A 21,346-nucleotide genomic window follows, 5' to 3' on the forward strand; every position below is an offset into this window, starting at 1 on the left:
CACCTAGCGGCCATCCGAAAAATTGCAAGCTAAGATAGAACGGCGCAAGCCGTCCTATCTTAGCTTTGTTTAAGCGTATCTCTGTTTGAGCATACGCTTAAACATACGGCGGCGTAGATTCGGAGTTAGGTCAGCTTATCTACTGATAAGCCGGCCTAACTCTTTGTGAATCTACCTAAAAGTGTTTAGGTCTGACCTCATAATATATTGTTTTGGTAAATCCAAAGGAAAATTGTACCAGAAAATTGTATAATGTATGGCCAGCCTAACTCTGGGGAAGTGGCATCAAATAGTCGCACCACCCAAAAGTGATATACTGGAGAATGGAGTGCTGAATTTCCTCCCTTCCCTGGATTGTAGGTGTCATAAAATACTAGATGGAGCCTTTTAGCTAGATTCAGAGAGAGTTAGGCCGGCGTATCTACAGATACGCGGCGTAGATCTAAATATGCGCCGGCGCATTTTTGTTCCGTACCCACAGAACAAGATACGCCTGAAAATAGGCTTTCTCCGACCGACGCAACTTTTCTACGCCGGCCTAACTTGGGCGCATATTTAGGCGCGACGCATCTTCTGCTCGCATTGATTTCCTATTTAAATATGCAAATGAAGGAGATACGCCGATTCTCGCATGTAAGTGCGCCCGACGCAGGCTAAGCCCTGTGCGCGCAAGTCATACGTCAGGCCTAAAGTTATTCCATCAAAAAGGTGGAATAACTTTGCACCAGACGGACACAGGTCAGCTGGAGAGCAGCTACAGCAGCGTTACGGACGAGCTGAGCAAGCAGAGCACCCACACTTGCAGGACAACACATCTGTGTGCCAACAACTGGGGATCAAGCAGTCAAGAGAATCATGTCAGAACATAGGACCCACCATCACTGGTGGCTCCTGTGAGGGTAAGTGATACATATACACTGCACTAAACAACGCACTGTCCTCTATACTACACTGTACACAACACTACACAATACTGTGCACTGCACTACTCTATATTATACACTGCATAGCCTCCTCTGTCCCCATATGAATATTTGAGGTTTCCCAGAGATATAAAAGGCCAGCAGGTGATGCCATCCTACAAACTTCACAAATGATGAATAAATCATCTTTGGGTGGACTGACCTATTAACCGCTTAACGACCGCCGCATGTACATATACGTCGGCAGAATGGCACGGCCAGGAAGAACGACGTGCCCGCACGTCGCTGCCTAGACGTGGGTCGGGGATCCGATCGGGACCCCCCCGGTACATAATCGTTAATCGTGTGGGAGCGATCCAGGATGAGGGGGCGGCTATTCGTTTCTAGCCACCCCCTCGCCATCGCTCCCCGGAGATGAAGAACAGGGGGAGCCGTATGTAAACACAGCTTTCCTGTGCTTCACTGTGGCGGCTGCATCGATCGTGTCATCCCTTTTATAGGGAGACACAATCGATGACGTCAGACCTAAAGCCACACCCCCCTACAGTTGTAAACACACACTAGGTGAAACATAACTCCTTCAGCGCCCCCTGTGGTTAACTCCCAACTGTCATTTTCACAATAAACAATGCAATTTAAATGCATTTTTTGCTGTGAAAATTACAATGGTCCCAAAAATGTGTCAAAATTGTCCGAAGTGTCCGCCATAATGTCTCAGTCACGAAAAAAATCGCTGATCGCCGCCATTAGTAGTAAAAATAAATAAATAATAAAAATGCAATAAAACTATCCCCTATTTTGTAAACGCTATAAATTTTGCGCAAATCAACCGATAAACACTTATTGCGATTTTTTTTTACCAAAAATATGTAGAATACGTATCGGCCTAAACTGAGGAAAAAAAATGTTTTTTTTTTATATATTTTTGGGGGATATTTATTATAGAAAAAAGTAAAAAATATTGAATTTTTTTCAAAATTGACGCTCTATTTTTGTTTATAGCACAAAAAATAAAAACCGCAGAGGTGATCAAATACCACCAAAAGAAAACTCTATTTGTGGGAAGAAAAGGACGCAAATTTTGTTTCGATACAACATTGCATGACCGCGCAATTACCAGTTAAAGCAGCGCAGTGCCAAATTGTAAAAACACCTCTGGGCATTTAGCTGCATATTGGTCCGGGGCTTAAGTGGTTAAAGAACTCTGCTAGGGATTGTTTGTATGGGAAATATTCAGTATGGAGCGGTGATTATGTGGAAAGTTCTGAAACTCAGAACAACTAATAAGTTACTGCTTACTGTCAGATCAGGGAAAGATAAACACTCATTGGTTTCTGCAGGTAGCTGCACTTTGCTCAGTAACCTTTGCCCTACTTATTAAAGTGGAACTTAAAGTGGTTGTAAACCCTTACATATCCACTGAAGTGACTAGCCTCAGGTGATACACAGAGATGAAACAAATCCTCCTACTTAAGATGTATCTGCAGTCTTCTCTTCTCTACATCCATTCAAAGTCCAGAATTTATAAAGTTTGTCTAAACTGCCAGAAAAAGGGGGCGGAGAGCTGAAGTTACACTCTGCAGGGCTCAATGAGGAGAGCTCTGAGAGCTGATTGGAGGGAAGGGACACACTCCCCTTCACACAGGAACAGAGCTAAGGCTGTCAGTCAGTTGGAAGTCTTTCCCCTGTCACCATTTTTCTCTTGGTGTCATGAAAACTTGTCAGAAGTGATTCATGCTAATTGCAGAGGAATGCCACAACAGACATAATTGACACTTTGTGCACTTAATTGAGACAAGTACACACTATAGAGCAGGGGTCAGCAAGCCGTTGATCGTTGGGAAGCCGACCTGGTTGATCGGGAACACAGCCCTACACAGACCTTCTCCCAGCCACTGCCGCTCTCCTCTTGACTGTAACGCAGAGATCGAGAAAAGTCACAGTACTGAATAGAGGACGGGGGCAGGAGCTGCTGGAATTAACGTTTTACATTAACCAGCAGGTGATTGGTTGCCGGGCTGTCCTAGCAACCAATCACCAGCTTGTTAATGTAAAAAGTTAACTCTGTCAGTTCCCGCCCACGCCCTCTATCCAGTACTGTGACTTCTTCTGTTCTCTGCTCTGCTATTCACCCGTGTGAGATAGAGATTGCTACCTACACACTGGTGGGGACAGAGGACATTACATAGGGGATTGAAGAGGACAGAGTACATCACACAGGGATGGCAGAGAACATTATATTGGGTTGCAGGGGGGGGGGGGGGGTAAAGGGGACATAGGAAACTGCATGAGGGGGGCACAGAGAATACTACAATGGGGGGGGGGGGTAGGGGACAGGGGACATTGCATGGGGGGCGCATAGAGGAGACTCTACGGTGGGGGGAGGGGTGCGTGGAGGGGACACTGGATTGGGGCAGAGGACACTACATGGGGGGGTGAAGGGGACAGAGGACACTGCATGGGGGGGCACAGAGGACACTGCAGTTGGGGGGTGAAGGAGACAGACGACAATACCGTGGGGAGAGGGTATGAAGGGGTCAGAGGACATTGCTTTGGGGGCAGAGGACACTACAGTGGGGGGAGGGGGGGACAGAGGACATCGCTTTGGGGGGTAGGGGACACTAAAGTGTGGAGGGGGTGAAGGGGACAGAGGACACTGCATTTGGGGGAGGTGCAGGAAACACTACAGTTGGGGGTGAAGGAGAGGGCTGTGCACTGGGGGGGGGGGGGTGCAGAAAATACTACAGTGGGGGGAGGGTGTGAAGGGGACAGAGGACACAAAAGTGGGGGGGGGAGGTGAAGGGGGAAGACTGCATTTGTATGGGTTCAGAGGATACTACAGTGCAGGGAGGGTGAAAAGGGGACAGATGACAGTGCTTTGGGGGGGCAGAGGACACGAAAGTGGGGGGGGGGGGGGGAAGGGGACAGGGAACACTGCATTGGCATGGGTGCAGAGGATACTACAGTGCGGGGAGGGTGAAAAGGGGACAAAGGACGCTGCTTTGGGGGGGAACAGGACACTGCAATAGTAGGAAGGGCCGAGGGCACTATAGTGGGAGGGGGGATGTGATGTGAAGGGGGCAGGACACTGCTATGGGGAGGCAGATGACCCTATTGTATGGGGGGGGGGGGGAGGATGCAGGATTGGCACACAGAGTGGCCAGGTATTAGCATCACCAGAGCTGTCTGTTTACATACAGAAGAGGCAACCAGCGGAAGGGGCCCAAGATGGTGGCATGGGACCCACTGTATGGCACCTGAATAACAAAATGCAGTGAGATTTTTTGCTGCGCAAGCAAGTACGTATGTGTTTTAAATAGAACCCTAAAATACAGGTATGGTGGAAAAAACTATAGTGGGAGAAGGGAGGGGGGGGGGGGTTGAGTACTGCTATAAAGCGGATCTTCATTCCCGCTTTTTTTAACCCCTGATTTTCTGATTGTGGGTCTTGCACATTTAAGGTACTCATCCGCCCAGCAGATCCAGCGTTGTCCTGCTGAGATCCGCTTATTTTCTTCCCTCCGCTCGGTCCCACGCTGCCATCTTCTTCTGTGACTTCATCAGGATGCACCTAGCTCTTTCAGGTTAAGCCAGCGGCTTCATGATGATGCTGCCTGGCTCCGCCCCCTCGTCCTTTCTCAATGAAAAAATGATGTACATCACATATCCCAGGAGGTGCAGAAGCAATCTGCAATCTGCAATCGCACAAGACATGGCCCAGGTGCTGGTATGTGTGTGGCCCCGGGGGGGACGGGGGGGGGGGCGTACAATACCAGTAAATGTGAGTCAGACTGTGTGTGACTCAGATGTCAGAGACTGCTAGGTCCCTTCTGGGTCTGAGCTTTATTATCTTCTCCCAATCCTGAGGAACTTCCAGAAAATATTCCCACCATGACTATACATGAGCATGGCGCCTGGAGGTGCACACTGCAGGATGGGGTTGTTACGTTTTCAATGTTTTAAAAAAAAAAAAAAATCCACAAAGAATAAAGAAATCCAAGGGATATTACAAACATTGTGGATTTTCCACTATATACTGTAGATTGCATATGATCAACATCATAATTACCAAACAAATAGAAGAGAAAAGACGTGTAAACTCTACGGGCCAGATTCAGGTACATCTGCGGCGGCGTAACGTATCGCATTTACGATACTCCGCCGCAAGTTTTACGGGCAAGTGCTTGATTCACAAAGCACTTGCCTGTAAAGTTGCGGCGGCGTAGCGTAAATCCCCCTGGCGCAAGCCCGCCTAATTCAAATGATCCGGGTAGGGGGCGTGGATCATTTAAATTAAGCGCGTTCCCGTGCCGAACGTACTGCGCATGCGTCGTTCCTAAATTTCCCGCCGTGCGTTGCGCGAAATGACGTCGCACCGACGTCATTTTTTGAACTTCGACGTGAGTTACGTCCTTTCCTATTCACGGACGACTTACGCAACAAAAAAAAAATGTTTAATTCCACGCGGGAACGACGACCATACTTTAACATGGTAAGTCTATCTATACGCCACAAAATAGCAGCTTTAACTATACGCCGGGAAAAGCCAACTAGCGACGACGTAAGAGAATGCGACGGCCGCGTGTACGTTCATGGATCGACGGAAAAAGCTAATTAGCATACCCGACGCGGAAAACGACGCAAACTCCACCCAGCGGGCGCCGAAGTATTGCACCTACGATCCGAAGGCGTACGAAGCCATGCGCCTGTCGGATCGAAGCCAAAAGCCGTCGTATCTTGGTTTGAGGATTCAAACTAAAGATACGACGCGGCAAATTTGAAAGTACGCCGGAGTATCAGTAGATACTGCGGCGTACTTCTTCTGTGAATCTGGCCCTACATTTGTAACATGCTGCGTCATCTACGGAGAAAAGATTTTGCCCCATCCTAGCCTCCTTTTAAGGAGGCTAGGATGGGATTGTGAAATCGCATGACAAATCAGAATCAGTGACTTTCAGCGCTGCACTGATTCCCAAAAGACATCTGTGCATACCTCCCAACTTTTCAAAAGTCAACTGCGGGACATTCATTTGCACTCACCTGACACATCAAAGTTGTTGAGCGGGATGGCGACCACCAGACATTACAGTACACAAGTAGTGGGGGGAGCATTAAAGGGTGACATCTTCTTACCTTCTCCTCCCGTGCTGCCTCCACTGGCTCCTCTTCCTGTGCGGGAAAAGTTCCTATATCGCGGGACCACGGGAAGACAATGGGGTACATTCAGGTACCGCTGCGCACTCCTTACGGAGGCGCAGCGTACCGTTTTTGCCCTGCGCCCCCGCAAATTAACTGCGCTACGCTTCATTCACGAAGCAGTAGCCACGTAATTTGCGTGGGCGCTCCTCAAAAATGCCCGGAGTAAGGGCGCCTAATGTAAATGATCCCGTAGGGGGCGGGAATCATTTAAATTAGGCGCGTTCCCACGCCGAGCGTAGGGCGCATGCTCCGTCGGGAAACTTTCCCGACGTGCATTGCGGCAAATGACGTCGCAAGGACGTAATTTGCTTCAAAGTGAACGTAAATGGCGTCCAGCGCCATTCACGATTCACTTACGCAAACAACGTAAAATCTAAACTTCGCGAAGCGGGAACGACGGGTATACGTAGCATTGGCTGCCCCTGCTATTAGCAGGAGCAGCCTTACGCGAAACCCGACGGACGGAAACGACGTAAACTGCGTACGCAGGGCTCGCGTAACGTTGTGAATCGGCGTTAGTATGCAATTTGCATACTATACTCTGAGCACAACGGGAACGCCACCTAGCGGCCTGCGTAAGAATGCAGCCTAAGATATGACGGCAGTCGGCGTATTGAGGTTCCTGAATCAGAAGCATTCGATACGCCGGGGCAAGTAAGCAATTGCGCTACGTAACTATGGTTACGCAGGCGCAATTGCTCTTTGAATCTACCCCAGTGTCTATGCGGGATAGTCCCACAGAATCCGTGCAGGTTGGGAGGTATGATCTGTGCAGGAACTGCACAGATATCTCTGAAATGGCCCCCGAAGAATTGTGCAAGTTCAGCTGAACTCGCAATATTTAAATCCAGCAGCAATGTGAACCTGGGCTAAAGGTCAGTTTTTTTTTATTAAAATCACATAGCAATGGGCATATCTGTTATAGTTCTCCACTGGTTACTCTGGGCTACTTTCAAACTGATCTGCAGGTGCAGCGAAGTGCACCACACCTGTAGGATATAATCAGGACCGCCATCAGGGGGGTACAGGCAGTACACCTGTAAAGGGCCCGGATGGCAACCCCCTTTAAAATGTGTTATTTTATTTTTTTAGTTTTAAGGGGTCCGGAGGCCCACAGGGCCCCAGATGGCAACCCCCCCCTTTTTTTTATTTATTTTTTATTAAAAAAATATATAGTTTTTAAAATATATTTTTATTGTATTTTTTATTAAAGGGACAATTTTTTCTAATTTTTTTTAGAGGTCCGGAGGTCCCCAGGGGCCCAGAGGCCCACAGGGCCCCAGATGGCAACCCCCCCCTTTTTTAATTAATTTTTTATAAAAAATATATATTTTTTTAAATATATTTTTATTTAATTTTTTTATTAAAGGGACAATTTTTTTTTATTTTATTTAGAGGTCCGGAGGTCCCAGGGGCCTGGATGACAACCCCCCTTTTTTTCATATTTTTTTATATATTTTTTTATTTATTGAATTTTTATATATATATATATATAAATATATATATATATATATAAATATATATATATATATATATATATATATATATATATATATATATATATATTAAAGGGCTCAGAGGTCCCCAGGGCCCTATGTGGCAAACCCCCTTTTTTTTATTTTTTTTATAAATGTTTATTTTTTATTAAAGGGCCCAGAGGTCCCCAGGGTCCTGGATGGCAACCCCCCCCCCCCTTTTTCTTTTTTTTATAAATGTTTTTTTTTTTTTAATATATATATTTTTTATTTATTTTTTATTAAAGGGCCCAGAGGTTTATTTTTTATTTTTTTTATTAAAGGGCCCAGAGGTCCCGGATGGCAACCCCCCCTTTTTTGTAATTTCTTTTCATAAAACAAAAATTATTAAAGGGCCCAGAGGTCCCCATACGGCAACCCCCCTTTTTAAAGAAATAAATATATATTTTATATATATATTTTTTATTTTTATTTTTATTAAAGTGCCCAGGGCCCCAGATGGCAACCCCTTTTTAAAAAAATCACGCCCACCAAAAGGCCCCTACATCCATTATTGTATATCATGACAGGGTGAGAGAGAGGGGAATGAGAGAGAGAGGGAGGGTTGAGGGAAAGAGGGTGAGAGGGGGTAGGTGAGAGAGGGGGGTGAGTGTAAGAAAAAGAGAGTGAGTGTAAAAGAGAGGGGGTGAGTGTAGGACCCCTTTTACACTGAGGCTTTTTTAGGCGCTTTTGGGCTAAAAATAGCGCCTGTAAAGCGACTGAAAAATGCTTCCGCTGCAGTCCCAGTGTGAAAGCCTGAGTGCTTTCACACTGGGGCGCTGCCAGGGCGTTAGAAAAAGTCCTCCAAGCAGCATCTCTGTTTTAAAAAATGGCCCACTGAGCCATCGGCCCACCGGGAAACTCCCTGTAGTCCCTATGGCCAGTCCATCCCTGGTTGCTGGCTGCAGTTGTCTAAGCTGAGAGTGTCTGTTACTCTTTCACAGTGCCCAAAGCCAGCACTAACAAACCCGCCTCCAAACACACAGGCAGATGGGAGAGGGCTCAATCTGCCCAGCGCTATGCCTCAGAAAAGGAAAGTTGGGGCTGGAAATCTGAAGTCCATCAGCCTCAGATAGATCTGAAAGAGAGGCGCTGACTGCCAAGCGGTGAGTGAGCTCACCATCCTTCCCTGTCTGTGACTAAAGTCTCCCCCTTATCTCTCCTGCCTCTGAGTAAGTACACTAAGGCAAATCATGGTTCTCGGGAGCACCCCTCACATCAGAGTTTGCCTTTACACCAGAGTCCACAGTGTTTCCCCTTACATCAGAGTCTTCTCCGTACATCAGAGTTCTCAGTGTTCCCCATTAAATAAGGGTTCCCAGAACATCCCTCATGTTGGAGGCCCCGAAGTTCTCCCTTACATCAGAGTCTGCAGAGTCCCCTCTTATAGTGAAAGGGAACTCTGCGAGTTCAAATGTAAAAGGGGAACTCTGTGAATTGAGATGTAAAGGGGGACTCTTGTTGTTAACTTCATATGATTAGAAATGTTATTTAATAGCAAAATATATGTATAGTTTATACTATAAAAAAAATTGCTATGCGTCGCTAAAGTGTTCGGGTTTGACTTGAAGAAAAGGTGGCGACCCTATGCACAGCGCTGCACGTGAATGAGGGTAAACTGCAGCGCATCAGTGTAAAGGCAGCCTTATGCCTCTCTCACACAATCGGTCCAAAAAATGGACAGGCTGACCCAATCAGACCCTCCATTCACCTCTATGATGGACTTGTGTCTGTTTACACCCCCGAATACCTCCAATTCTATCCGTCTGGGTGAATCTGAGGGCCCATAAAGTAGACTGGTCTGTGTCTTCTCTGAATACAGAGGGGGACATGGACCTGTCATCTGCCCACTCTGCTCATTGTGGCCCGCAATCGGTTACCAGGTCACTTAAGTGTGAAGTATGCAGTACTGTGTATAATGTATAGTGTAGTGTGTGTACATTGTATTGTGTTGTGTAGTATACAGTGTACTCTGTATGATGAATTGTGGTGTGTTGTGTACATTGTATTGTGTTGAATAAAGTGTGTGGTGCAGTATAAAGTGTGTTGTGTAGTCTAGTATATAGTGTGTAGTGTACTGTAGTATACAGTGTGTTGTGTACTTTGTATAGTACACAGTGTGTAGTGTACATTGCATTTTATAGTGTGTAGTATACAGTATGAGTTGTAGTATAACTTGTGTACATTGCATTGTGTAGTGAACTATACAGTGTGTAATATACAGTGTGTTGTGTACATTTTCTAGTGTAGTGTACATTGTATTGTGTAGTGTAGCATGCAGTGTAGTATTATACAGTGTTTTGTGTAGTATACCGTGTGTAGCATACAGTATGTAGTGTAGTATATAGTGTGTTGTGTACATTGTATTGTGTAGAGTAGTATACAGTGCGTTGTGTACATTGTATTGTGTAAAGTGGTATACCTAAAGGTGGGTGCCACACTGGAGAAGACCCAGATCAATGGCGTCTCCCCCATAAATACCCTCCCCCAGCATGCACAGAGAGGAAAACCCCTCCTGATAGGCTGTTGGGGAAAAGCACCCAAACCTCGACTCCACCGCTGCCACCTGTCGTCCTGGGGTGGAATCAGCACCCCAGAAGCGACAGAATGAGCCAACAGCACAGCCAAGCTGAAACAGAGACCCAAAATTAAACAAATCAGCCTGGTCAGAGCTAACTAACTCTCTGACCCCCTCTAAATTTTAATTAGCGCCGATTCTTAAAAGTAACCAGGCGCTACAGTAGTATACAGTGTGTAGTGTAATGTAGTATATAGTGTGTATTTTTGTTGTGTAGTATTGTATTGTGTAGTATACAGTGCATTGTGTATTGTAGTATAGTATTTTGTTGCGTGCATTGATTGTATTGTTGTGTATATTGTATTGTGTAGTATACAGTGTATTGTTGTGTATATTGTATTGTGTAGTATACAGTGTATTGTTGTGTATATTGTATTGTGTAGTAGTGTATTGTTATATAGTGTTGTATACATTGTATTGTTGTGTACATTGTATTGTGTAGTATACAGTGTATTGTTGTGTAGTATTGTGTTATGTTGCTCAGTACAGCGTTTTGTTGTCCGGAGTAGCGAAATAGTGGGCGGGGTCCAGAGGGCGGGCTCCTCTGTGCCACGACCCCTCCCCTGTCTCTTTACAAATCCCGCTGCTCTACTCAGGGCCCCTCCCTTGACCCCGCCCCACTCACATTGTCCCTGCACGCTGGAGAGTCCTGGCCCTTCCTTCTGCCCCGCCCCGCTCACTTTGTCCCTGCACAGTGGTCCGCTCAGGCTCCGCCCCTGTCCCCGCCCCACTCACATTGTCCCCGCAGCTGGGCGCACGCCGTGTCCGGGCAGGGGGCTCCGTTGGGCTCGGGATGCCCCCGGATGAGGGTCTGGGGGAGCTACGCTCCTGCTGGCGGGTCCCGGCCATTGCCCACTTCTGCTCTCTTTTCCGCACCGCATTCCGTCTGCCCGACTTCAGTATAGAGGTGAGTCCTGGGAACAGTGCTCGGGTCGGGGGTGGGGGCAGTGCTTATTATAGTGCTTGGGGGGGAGGAGGACAGAGATAAAAGTTCGCTCGCAATGTTGTTGTGTGATTAGGAGGACTTCCATCTGTTGTACTCCTCGGGGCAAAGTGATGGGGGTGTAGAGGGGTACACTACTGGGGTGTCCGAGGTATACTTAGGGGGTGTAATAACTGTCCGGGGGTACGGTGGGTGTAGAGGGAGTTTCAGTACTGGGGGTACTTGAAGTGTATAAGGGTAACCGTGTAGAGGGGATAACCGTACTGCTGGTACTTAAAATATAGTGTGCTGGGGGTATGGGGGGGTTCAAAAATGAAGAAAGGTTAATAGAACTGGGTGTGGCTACAGTGCATGGGGTAACAGTGCTGGGGTTGTCAAGGGTATTAGGGATGTATAGTAAAAATGCTGAGGGTGCCTTGAATCTAGAGAGGATAACAGTGCTAGGGGTACTTGAAGTGTAGAGGGGTTCACAGTGCTGAGGGATTATGGGGTGTAAAAGGGTTAACAGGGCTGGGGGGTATCTGAGATGTAGGGGGGCTCACGGTGCTGGGGTGTAGGGAGGTTCACGGTGCTGGGGTGTAGGGAGGTTCACGGTGCTGGGGGGTATCTGGGGTGTAGGGAGGTTCATGGTGCTGGGGGGTATCTGTGGTTTAAACAATGGGTGTGTAACAGTACTGGTGGCACGTATTATAGGGTACCAGCTCCAGCACTTGTTAACCCCTCTACAACCTAGATACCCCCAGAACTGTCACCTTATACTCAGTACCACCAGTTTTGATACCTCCAGTTCGTTTACCCTATCTACACTCCAGATATGTCCAGCACCAACTTCTCTATACCCCAGATAGCCCCAGCACTTGTTAACTCTTCTACACCCAAGATACCCCAAGAACTATCTGGGGTATAGAGGGATTTGCAATTCTGGGGTGTAGAGACATTCATTGCTGGAAGTATCTGGGGTGTAGATGGGGTAAACATGCTGGAGGTATCTAAATTGTAGAGGTGGTAACAGTGCTAGGGGTGTAACCGTACTGGTGGCACCTAGTATAGGGTCACAGTGCTGGGTTTTTTTGGGGTGTAGAGGGGTTCGCAGTGCTGGGGGTTTCTGGGGTGTAGAGGGGTTCGCAGTGCTGGGGGTTTCTGGGGTGTAGAGGGGTTCGCAGTGCTGGGGGTTTCTGGGGTGTAGAGGGGTTCGCAGTGCTGGGGGTTTCTGGGGTGTAGAGGGGTTCGCAGTGCTGGGGGTTTAGATGGGGTAACAATGCTAAGGGTGTAACAGTACTGGTGGTACTTAGTATAGGGTGAGAGCCCCAGCACTTGTTAACTCCTCTACAACCCATATACCCCCAGAACTGTCACCCTACATCCCAGATATGTCCAGCACCAAATGTCTCTACACCCCAGATATCCCCAGAACTGTGAATCCCTCTATACCCCATGAAGTGTATAGGGTAACAGTGCTGGTGGGGTTACATGAAGTGTATAGATTACCAGTGCATGAAGTGTCTAGGGTAACAGTTTGGGGGGTTCATGAAGTGTCGAAAAGAAACATTTTGGGGGGGGGGGGGTTCATGAAGTGTCTAGGGTAACAGTTTGGGGGTTCAGGAAGTGTATAGGGTAGTAGCTCTGGGAATATTGGGGACTGACATTGTGGGGTAGGAGGGGTGATGCTGGTATGTAGCAGACTTGTATTGGCCCAGAGTGGGCATTATCTGTGGGTATATATTCAGGTGTTGGGGGTATGTGAGGTGTAGACCCCTCTGATGAGAGAAGTACCCATGGGCACTGATTGCCCTGTCCTAGGATGTGTGGGGTCACGTCAGGGTACTCGGCCATGTGGCATCTCCTATGCTCTGCCAATGCTTTCTTGTTTTGGGTGGCTTGTGCCCCTCCCGAGCCTCGTGTTGTGGGTGGGGACTGGACTTCTCTCTGACCCATCTGGCTGCCAGACGCTACCAGGCAGCAGTTGGTCCCAAAATGTAGGACTCCGTCTGTCAGGCATCGTGTCACATCTCCCGTCTTTGTGTCTCGGGGGTCATCTTCCACAAATCCCGTTCATCCTGCAGAAATCTCTAAAGCCCCTACACTAACACTTCTCCCTGCTGTTAGCTTCCAGCCGTTATGACATCACATGAGCTGAAGAGTTGTGATGTCATAGGTCTAGCGTTGTCTTTAAGCAGACACTTGATTGGGCGCTGTGGTCCTTCTGCAACCTGATGTAAAGCTTTAAAAATATCAAAGTATTCAAATTGTTTGCACCCAAAGAGCTTACACTCTAGGCTTGATGTTACTAAGTGATCAAAGTTGTTTAGTTGTTCACATCATTTGTTACAATGTCTCTCAGTCATTTTATTTACATGCATGTAGCGAGTCTTGTATCCTTTTTCATAAGTATTTATTTTTAAAGCCACAACATTTTTTTTTTTTTTATTTGTTGTTAGTTTTGTATAGAAGAGTGAATAGACACAATTCTGTCCTCAGTGCTGCCTGGGGAGATTGCCCAAGTCTAATTCGCTTATATTTTGCCTCCCCCAATCAACATGCTAATTACTTTTTTTAAATAAAGCCTTTCTGTTTTCATTACATGCCTTGCTTTAGCCACAGTGATGTCATCACTGGGTCTCCGTGTTTCACTATTTAATGCAAGCAGATAGTGGTTGGTGGGAAAGGTGCAGTGCATTAGCCACCTGAAAACAATCTTGCATCTGCCTCCACACTCCTCTCAATAGCCCTCAGCACCAATACAAGTGGTGAGTTGGCATCTGAGAAAGTTATGCAAATATCAAAATGTTTTGCCACGTATGGTAAATGCATGGGCATCAAGTTTGGTCTGTTGAATTGAGGAATGATGTGAATTACACGTACCTACCTCCCTAACTTACATTACCTTGGTCCCATAGATATCTGAGAGAGACCTGACTGACCACTGAGCCTTTGCACACATGCCATGAGACCCGGGACTCTGCATATATATCGGTCAGGGCAGGGGTGGACTGACAACTCATGGGGCCCCCCGGGCAATAGAAGATTATGGGGCCCCCGGGCTTACAGATGGCCACCATGCCAGGAGGCATTGCATAGGCAGGGCAGCTAAAATGTCAGGATTTTCACATCAAAAGCATGTTGGGCTCCTGCGAGGTTACTGTCATATTGTTAAACAAATTTTGCGAATGTAATGTATTATTTTGTAAACATGAAAACCCTTTAATAAACACCATTGAAACCAAAAGCATGTTGGTTTTGGACATATCAGGAACAGATGTAAAAATACTGATTTTTACATACTGTCCCTGGTTTTATTGAGCTTGGCAGCCCTGATGGGGGCCCCCTAGTGGCATGGGCAGTGCCCGAGAATGCCAATAGTCAGTCCGCCCCTGGGTCAGGGACAAAGTATAAAGGCCCATTGGTTGTAAACCCTTACATATACTTGCATCAGGTGACAGACTAAACAAATCCTCCTAGTTGTATCTGTTTATCTGCAGTCTTCTCTACATCCAAAGAATGTTATACAGCTTATCTCTGCTTCCAGAAAGCAAGGGGGCGGGGAGCTGACTTTACACTTTGCAGAGCTCGGTGAGAGCTGATTGGAGGGGAAGGACACCCCCCCCTTCTTAAAGCACACAGGAACAGAGCTGAAGCTGTCATTCGCAGGCTGTGTGCTGAAGGTCCCTTCCTGGTCACTTTTTTTTTCTTGGTGTCAGAGAAACTTGTCAGAAGTGACTCATGCTGATAGAAGAGGAACAAAGCAGCAGTCAGAAATGGCACTTGGTGCTCTGGATTGAGACAAGAACACGCTATAGAGGGATATGCTTTGTTCAGTTTTTTTATTGAATTTTTTTATTTATTTTTTTGTCAGAGGTTTATAACCATTTAAACTTTTTGTTCCGGTGCCTTATTGCACGTGCCTTTATACGCATTATGGCACCTGTTAACGTACGTTGCATTATGGGAACCTTGTCATTATGAACACACCACGATGATTAATGACCCACCACAATTGGCGGTCTATAGTGCCTCGGGCTGTACTGTGCAATGGGGTTGATTTACTAAAACTGGAGAGGGCAAAATCTAGTGCAGCTCTGCATAGAAACCAATCGGCTTCCAGGCTTTTTTTCTTTTCAAAGCTTATTTGAACAAGCTGAAGTTAGAAGCCGATTGGCTACCATGCAGAGCTGCACCACATTTTGCACTCTCTCTCTCTAGTTTTAGTAAATCAACCCCCCACCCCCTGTGTTAGGTTGGCATTCACAGGGAATGTCACCACAACAATGCCCTACACAATGGTGTTCATTGTGACAAGTACTACACCCAAGTGTGAATGGGCCCCTAGTCTCTTTTTTTTAGACTTGGGCCTGCTGGCGGTGCCCTTTGCTGGCGATTAAACGGGTTCACACGATGGTCAAAAGGGGCGATTCTAAATGTCAATGGAAAACATTTTGTTTGCCTCCATTAAGAACAAGGCGAGAACATATGTATTTGATCATTAGTACAAATGCATGGGGCATATTTCACGTTTGGGGGTTCATGTGTACAAGGGGTGATGGTGGTGTAAGAAGAGGGATTGGGGGGATATGCAAGTTTCGTATATCTCCAGACCACATGTTTGTTATGTGGTATTGAGCGTTTGCTGAAGTGTGCCTTTTCTCTGTTGTCAATTGTCCATGAAGGGTTAAGGCGGCGGAGTGTGGGGCTGTCCTTGCTCCCTCCCGTGGCTCTTTTGGGATGCAATCTGCTGGATGTAATGGAAGGGTTTTGTTCTGGGTCCTGTTGATAGTTGGTGGAGGGGAGTGCGCTGGGTGGAGGGGCTTTGGCACTGGGGGAAGCCCCTGTGTTTGTTTTGTTCTGGCCACTTTGTGTCATCTAGGGCCAGCACTGCTTCTGGGAGGGGGACAATATGACTGGGGGAAAGGGCTGTGCACAAGTTGCATTAACCCATTCAGATTATCACTTTACGTCTTTAACTTTTTTTTCTGATGCTGCAACTTGCAACAATTGTACCATGAGATACAAAGTTGTACATCCCACCAGCTGTGGGAGAAGACAACTATGTCTGATTGTTGGATAAAAACCTGTTCACACTCGCATTGAAAATCCAAACCATGAGATGGTATGCTGTGTAGTCTTTGCATCAATACTCCCTAAACAGGATTGTTGGGATAGTGATAAGAGCATTTTTTTGTCTGTCTGCGCCATGGAAAATCTCCATATGTGGTCACCCCCGGTAATGCACACCTGACCATCACACCTACATGAGCTTGTTGGATATCCCATTCCACAGCCATGGGCAGCGATATGACTTTGCCCACCTATGTGGCTTTACCAGCCTCCACCCTTTCTGGGAAGGCTTTCCACAAGATTGTAGAGGATGCCTGTGGGAATTTGCGCCCATTTGCAGGGTGAGGTTCTGATGTTGGGATAGTAGTCGGTGTTCCAATTTATTACAAAGGTTTTCAGAGGTGTTGAGTTCCTCTACACCAAGCTGGTCAAACCATGTCTTTATGGAGATCGCTTTGTCGTGCAGGAACAGAAATGGACCTTCCACTTAAAGTGGGAGTTCACCCATAAAACAATTTTTACCCTTAGATGCCTGCTCATTTAGTCTAGGGGAATCGGCTAGTTGTTTTAAAATCCGAGCAGTACTTACCGTTGTAGAGGGCGATCTTCTCCGCCGCTTCTGGGTATGGGTCTTTGGGACTGGGCGTTCCTTCTTGATTGACAGTCTTCCGAAAGGCTTCCGACGGTCGCATCCATCGCGTCACGAGTAGCCGAAAGAAGCCGAACGTTGGTGCGGCTCTATACTGCGCCTGCGCACCGACGTTCGGCTACTTTCGGAAAATCGTGATGCAATGGATGCGACCGTCGGAAGCCTGTCGGAAGACTGTCGATCAAGAAGGAACGCCCAGTCCCGCAGCCCATACCCGGAAGCGGCGGAAGAAGATCGCTCTCTAAAAAGGTAATTACAGCTTCGATTTTAAAAAAAAATAGCCGATTCCCCTAGACAAAATGAGCAGGAATCTAAGGGTAAAAAGTTGTATGTCCGGGTGAACCCCCGCTTTAATTGTCTTTGTTTGCTGTAGTATTACAGTACATTCAGGGGCGGCTTCAAAGATGTCCGATTCTGAAGCCGCCCGCACAGCATAATGAGCTAGCATACTAGCTCATTATGAATTGCTTACCTTAGATCGAAGCCGTCCTCGTCTCCCCCTACGGCTGCAGACATCTCTCCGGAAGGCTACCTCTGGTTATCGCCGCTCCGGCACTGTGATTGGCGCAGCAACGTTTACAGGAGCAGCGAAGACCTCACTGCGCGCGGGAGCCGTCAAAGCCGGCATTACCCCTTCACAAAACCAGCATTCTCGGTGCGCCTTTGTCTACAGTGCGCATGTACCATAGACATTGGTGCATCCTTTTTGGCAAATATCTCCTAAACCGTGTAGGTTTAGGAGATATTGCAAACACCTACAGGTAAGACTTAATCTAGGCTTACCTGTAGGTAAAACATGTCAGACAGGGTTTACAACCACTTTAATAGAAGTCAAAACAAGCTGTTTTTAAGTCCCCCCAAAGTAGTACAGGTACCTTTTTTCTAAGTCAGAGCGACTTGTCGATCCTATTATAACGGTTCCATTGTACTGAATGGAGCACGACTTGTCACGCTGAAAAGTCGCCTAACGGGTCGCCATTGTGTGAACGGCACTTGCTAAAACCTCCTAAACTCGGGGTCCATATACTTTCAGCCATATAGTGTGTATTTTAGGACGAGTACCAATACTTTACCTCAAGTACTCGCCCACACCAATTACGACACACATCGCCCCGCATTCCTGTTAAATTCGCATGCATTTTTTTTTTGCAGTGCAATTTGATCCTTTTCATTTTGTATGGACTCAAATCGCATGAAGCCATGCAAAAAAGGTATCGTTTTTGGCGATCAAGTACTCGTGCAGATGCTTGGTATCGGCAATGCAATTGGTGCAACCCTAGTGTATTTAGTATTGACATGACAGTTGGGATTTTCACATTTCCTATGAGTCCTTGTGTTTATGGCATGTAAGTGATCATTTCAACAAGCTAACGGGGTGGTGCCCATGGATGCCGCTGTTTGGAAAGTGTAGGGCTTACTTTGTTTTCCCTCCAAGCCTGTAATTGGGCGATCGGCTGGAATATTAGATGTGCATGTTGGGTTGGGTAGAGTCTTTCCCTTCCAGAAATCAGATCCCTGTGTGTATGGCCAGCTGTAGTGAAGTCATTATAGCCTCTTGTCAGTTGGCAGGGTGATGCAGCTTCCCTTTGTAGTGTTAATGTGGTTGGAGGAGCCTGAAAAACTTCACAGGGAGGGGGGCGTGTAACTGTTCACTTGCTGGAGCCGACTGCCTCTTGCAACAAAAAGTTTAACTTTTCCACTTTGCCGTATTTTATTGCCTGAAAGGTCGGACCCCTCCTGGGGCACTGAGGGGGCTTCTTGAGGGTTCTAGCTTTCATCAGTTGTGCTGTATTTCATTTTCTAGCACAGGGGTAATGCTTGGTGTGTGTGTGTGTGTGTGTGTGTTTCATTCTAACGGACGCAGTGCCTTTGCAAAGCTTTGTGAAAAATGGCTTTCCTTTTGGGTGTAATGACATGCAGTTTTCGATTCAGATTCAAAAAGGCATCACATCTAGATGTGCATGGCAGCCCAAATTATGAAGATGGCAAGTTTGTTTCTTAAAGGGGTTGTAAAGGTAAATTTATTTTTTATTTCACCTTCGTGCAGTCCTCTTTCACTTACCTCATCCTTCCATTTTGCTTTTAAATGTCCTTATTTCTTCGGAAAAATCCTCACTTCCTGTTCTTCTGTCTGTAACTACACACAGTAATGCAAGGCTTTCTCCCTGGTGTGGAGTGTCGTGCTCGCCCCCTCTCTTGGATAACAGATAGAGAAAGGAGCTGTGTGTTAGTGGGCGTCCTGACTCCCCTGTAGTCCAAGGGAGGGGGTGAGCACGGCACTACACACCAGGGAGAAAGCCTTGCATTACTGTGTGGTGTTAGACAGAACAGGAAGTGAGGACTGTATCTTTTGGCTTGCACCTATTTCAGGTTGTGATTAAAGGAGTTGTACATTTTTTTTTTTTTTTCTTCACCTTAATGCAATCTATGCATTAAGGTGAAAAAACATTGCATAACGCCATTGGCTGGCGCTGCTGTTAATCACATCCAGTGACGCCGAGGGGCGGGGCCGAGTGATAGTGAGTGGCTATGGCCGCTCGATGTATCACAGGAGCGCGCCCGCAATTAGTGACCACCATGCAAGCTCTCTCGCACGACTGTGGTTACTAATTGCGGGGAGGACCAGAGACAGCCGCCGAGGGACCCCAGAAGACATGGATCGGGGCCACTCTGTGCAAAACGAACTGCACAGTGGAGGTAAGTATGACATGTTTGTTATTTTTTAACTAAAATGTTTTCCTGTACAAACGCTTTAATGCATTTTTAATGAGTTTTTGGGAGGTGTCGGAGGCGAGAGAAACCAGCAGATGCATCAAAAATGCATAAACTGCATTTTTTTTTTTTGGTGCATTTCTATTAGTCTATGGAACCAAAAACACAACCTGCTGCAGGAAAAAAGTCCCTGAACATTTGCAAAAAAGGGCACTGGTGGAAAATGTACAGATATGAGTGTGACCCATAGGAAATCTTGTAAAATGGACTGTAGTGCATTTCTGCAAAACTCTGACAATTGGATAGCCGTAAACCAGGCCTTAAGAACGTCATGTACATAGGCAGTTACCGAATAATCAGGCCATGCTCACACTTATGTGCACACTATAGCGTGTATTAAAGCAGCACTGACTATCTGCCTACACCCCAAAAATTTTAAATAAGGTGCTCCTCTGCTCTCAACTCCTGGGCCCCTCTGTTGATGGGGGGGGGCCCAGGGAAAAGTAACCTAATTCCTGGTAAGCGGGTGTGTGGTCTAGTAATATAAATGTATTCATTTCTGCAGAAATGCACCATAACGCTGCCCAGGTCTTTCTGAAGCTCTCGCCAATGGTTCTTGAACAGCTCTTCTGATTCTTTTTAGTCCTTTGTCAGAAACCTTGAGGAGCACCTGGTCGTGGCCGGTTTATGGAGAAAAGATGTTCTTTTCACTTCCGGATTATGGCCCCAACAGTGCTCACTGGAACGTTCAGAAGATTATAAATCCTTCTGTAAGCAATGCTTGCAGTTGCGACAATAAGGTTGCAAAGGTCTTGAGAGAGCAGTTTGCTTTTACCCATCATGAGATGTTTGTGTGACACCTTGGTAATGAGACATCTTTTTATAGGCCATCAGCTGACACTGAACCAGCTGATATTAATTTGCGCTGACAAGGGGCAGAATTGCATTCTAATTGATGTATTTCAGCCGGTGTTTTTGGCTTTCCATGCACTTTAAAAAAATGTTTTTATATATTTTTTTTATTTTCTTTTGCACCTCCCTTTCTTCGTGTGTTAAATACTTCTTTCTCTGTGATGTTCCATTTTATTACACAACTTAATTTCTGAACTTCTTTGTTTTCTTTGTATGTATGGATTGCATGGGTTGTTGCCAACATGTAGTAAACATTTAATGTCAATAGGACCTTTTGGAAATATATTTACCTAGAAAAATGGTGACGTGTGCAATACTTATTTTACCCGGTGTGTGTGATAGAGAGAAAAAAAAAATATATATAATATATTATATTATAATATTATATATATTCTCTAATCTATTAGGGCTGTTGCTGATTAAATTTTCATGTTCGATTCATTCTTTCTTTTATTTTTTTTAATTATAACGCACATACATTTTTCGGATCACCACCATATATAGTCCCCACTGTAATATCCACAGACATCTCCCCCACTGTATAGGAAGATTAGTGCTTGCTTAGTCTTGCCCGAGAAGCTGGCCGAACATGGGCTGTTGAGGCCGTGTGACGTCAGCACGCCACTCTAGGCTGCCGCTGGGTGGACCAAGATGGCCGCCGCTCCGGGCCGAAGCTGCGGCCTTTTCTAAGGCCAGGCAGCAGTGGAGCTCCGGATCACATGGTGTGCCGATCTGCATATGGTGACCCATTCGGATCACGGATCATTTACGATCCGTTGCACCACTAGTACCGATCAAAAATGTTTATGATTAATTGAGGAATTAATCTTTCATTTCCACAGTGTGTGTGTGTGTATGTATATG

General features: G+C 46.4%; 1 protein-coding gene across 1 annotated transcript in view; it reads left to right on the forward strand.

The window, feature by feature from the left end:
- Window positions 1-10,899: 10,899 nt before the first annotated feature.
- LOC120932717 (cat eye syndrome critical region protein 2) overlaps window positions 10,900-21,346 on the forward strand; it is an 80,910-nt gene continuing 70,463 nt past the window's right edge. The window contains exon 1 of the mRNA XM_040345331.1: window positions 10,900-11,121. Within this exon, the coding sequence (XP_040201265.1) occupies window positions 11,008-11,121 (114 nt within the window). The 5' untranslated portion in view covers window positions 10,900-11,007. The remainder of the gene's footprint in view (window positions 11,122-21,346) is intronic.

The sequence above is a fragment of the Rana temporaria genome, chromosome 3 (genome assembly GCF_905171775.1).
Source record: "Rana temporaria chromosome 3, aRanTem1.1, whole genome shotgun sequence".
In the NCBI taxonomy this organism is placed as follows: domain Eukaryota; kingdom Metazoa; phylum Chordata; class Amphibia; order Anura; family Ranidae; genus Rana; species Rana temporaria.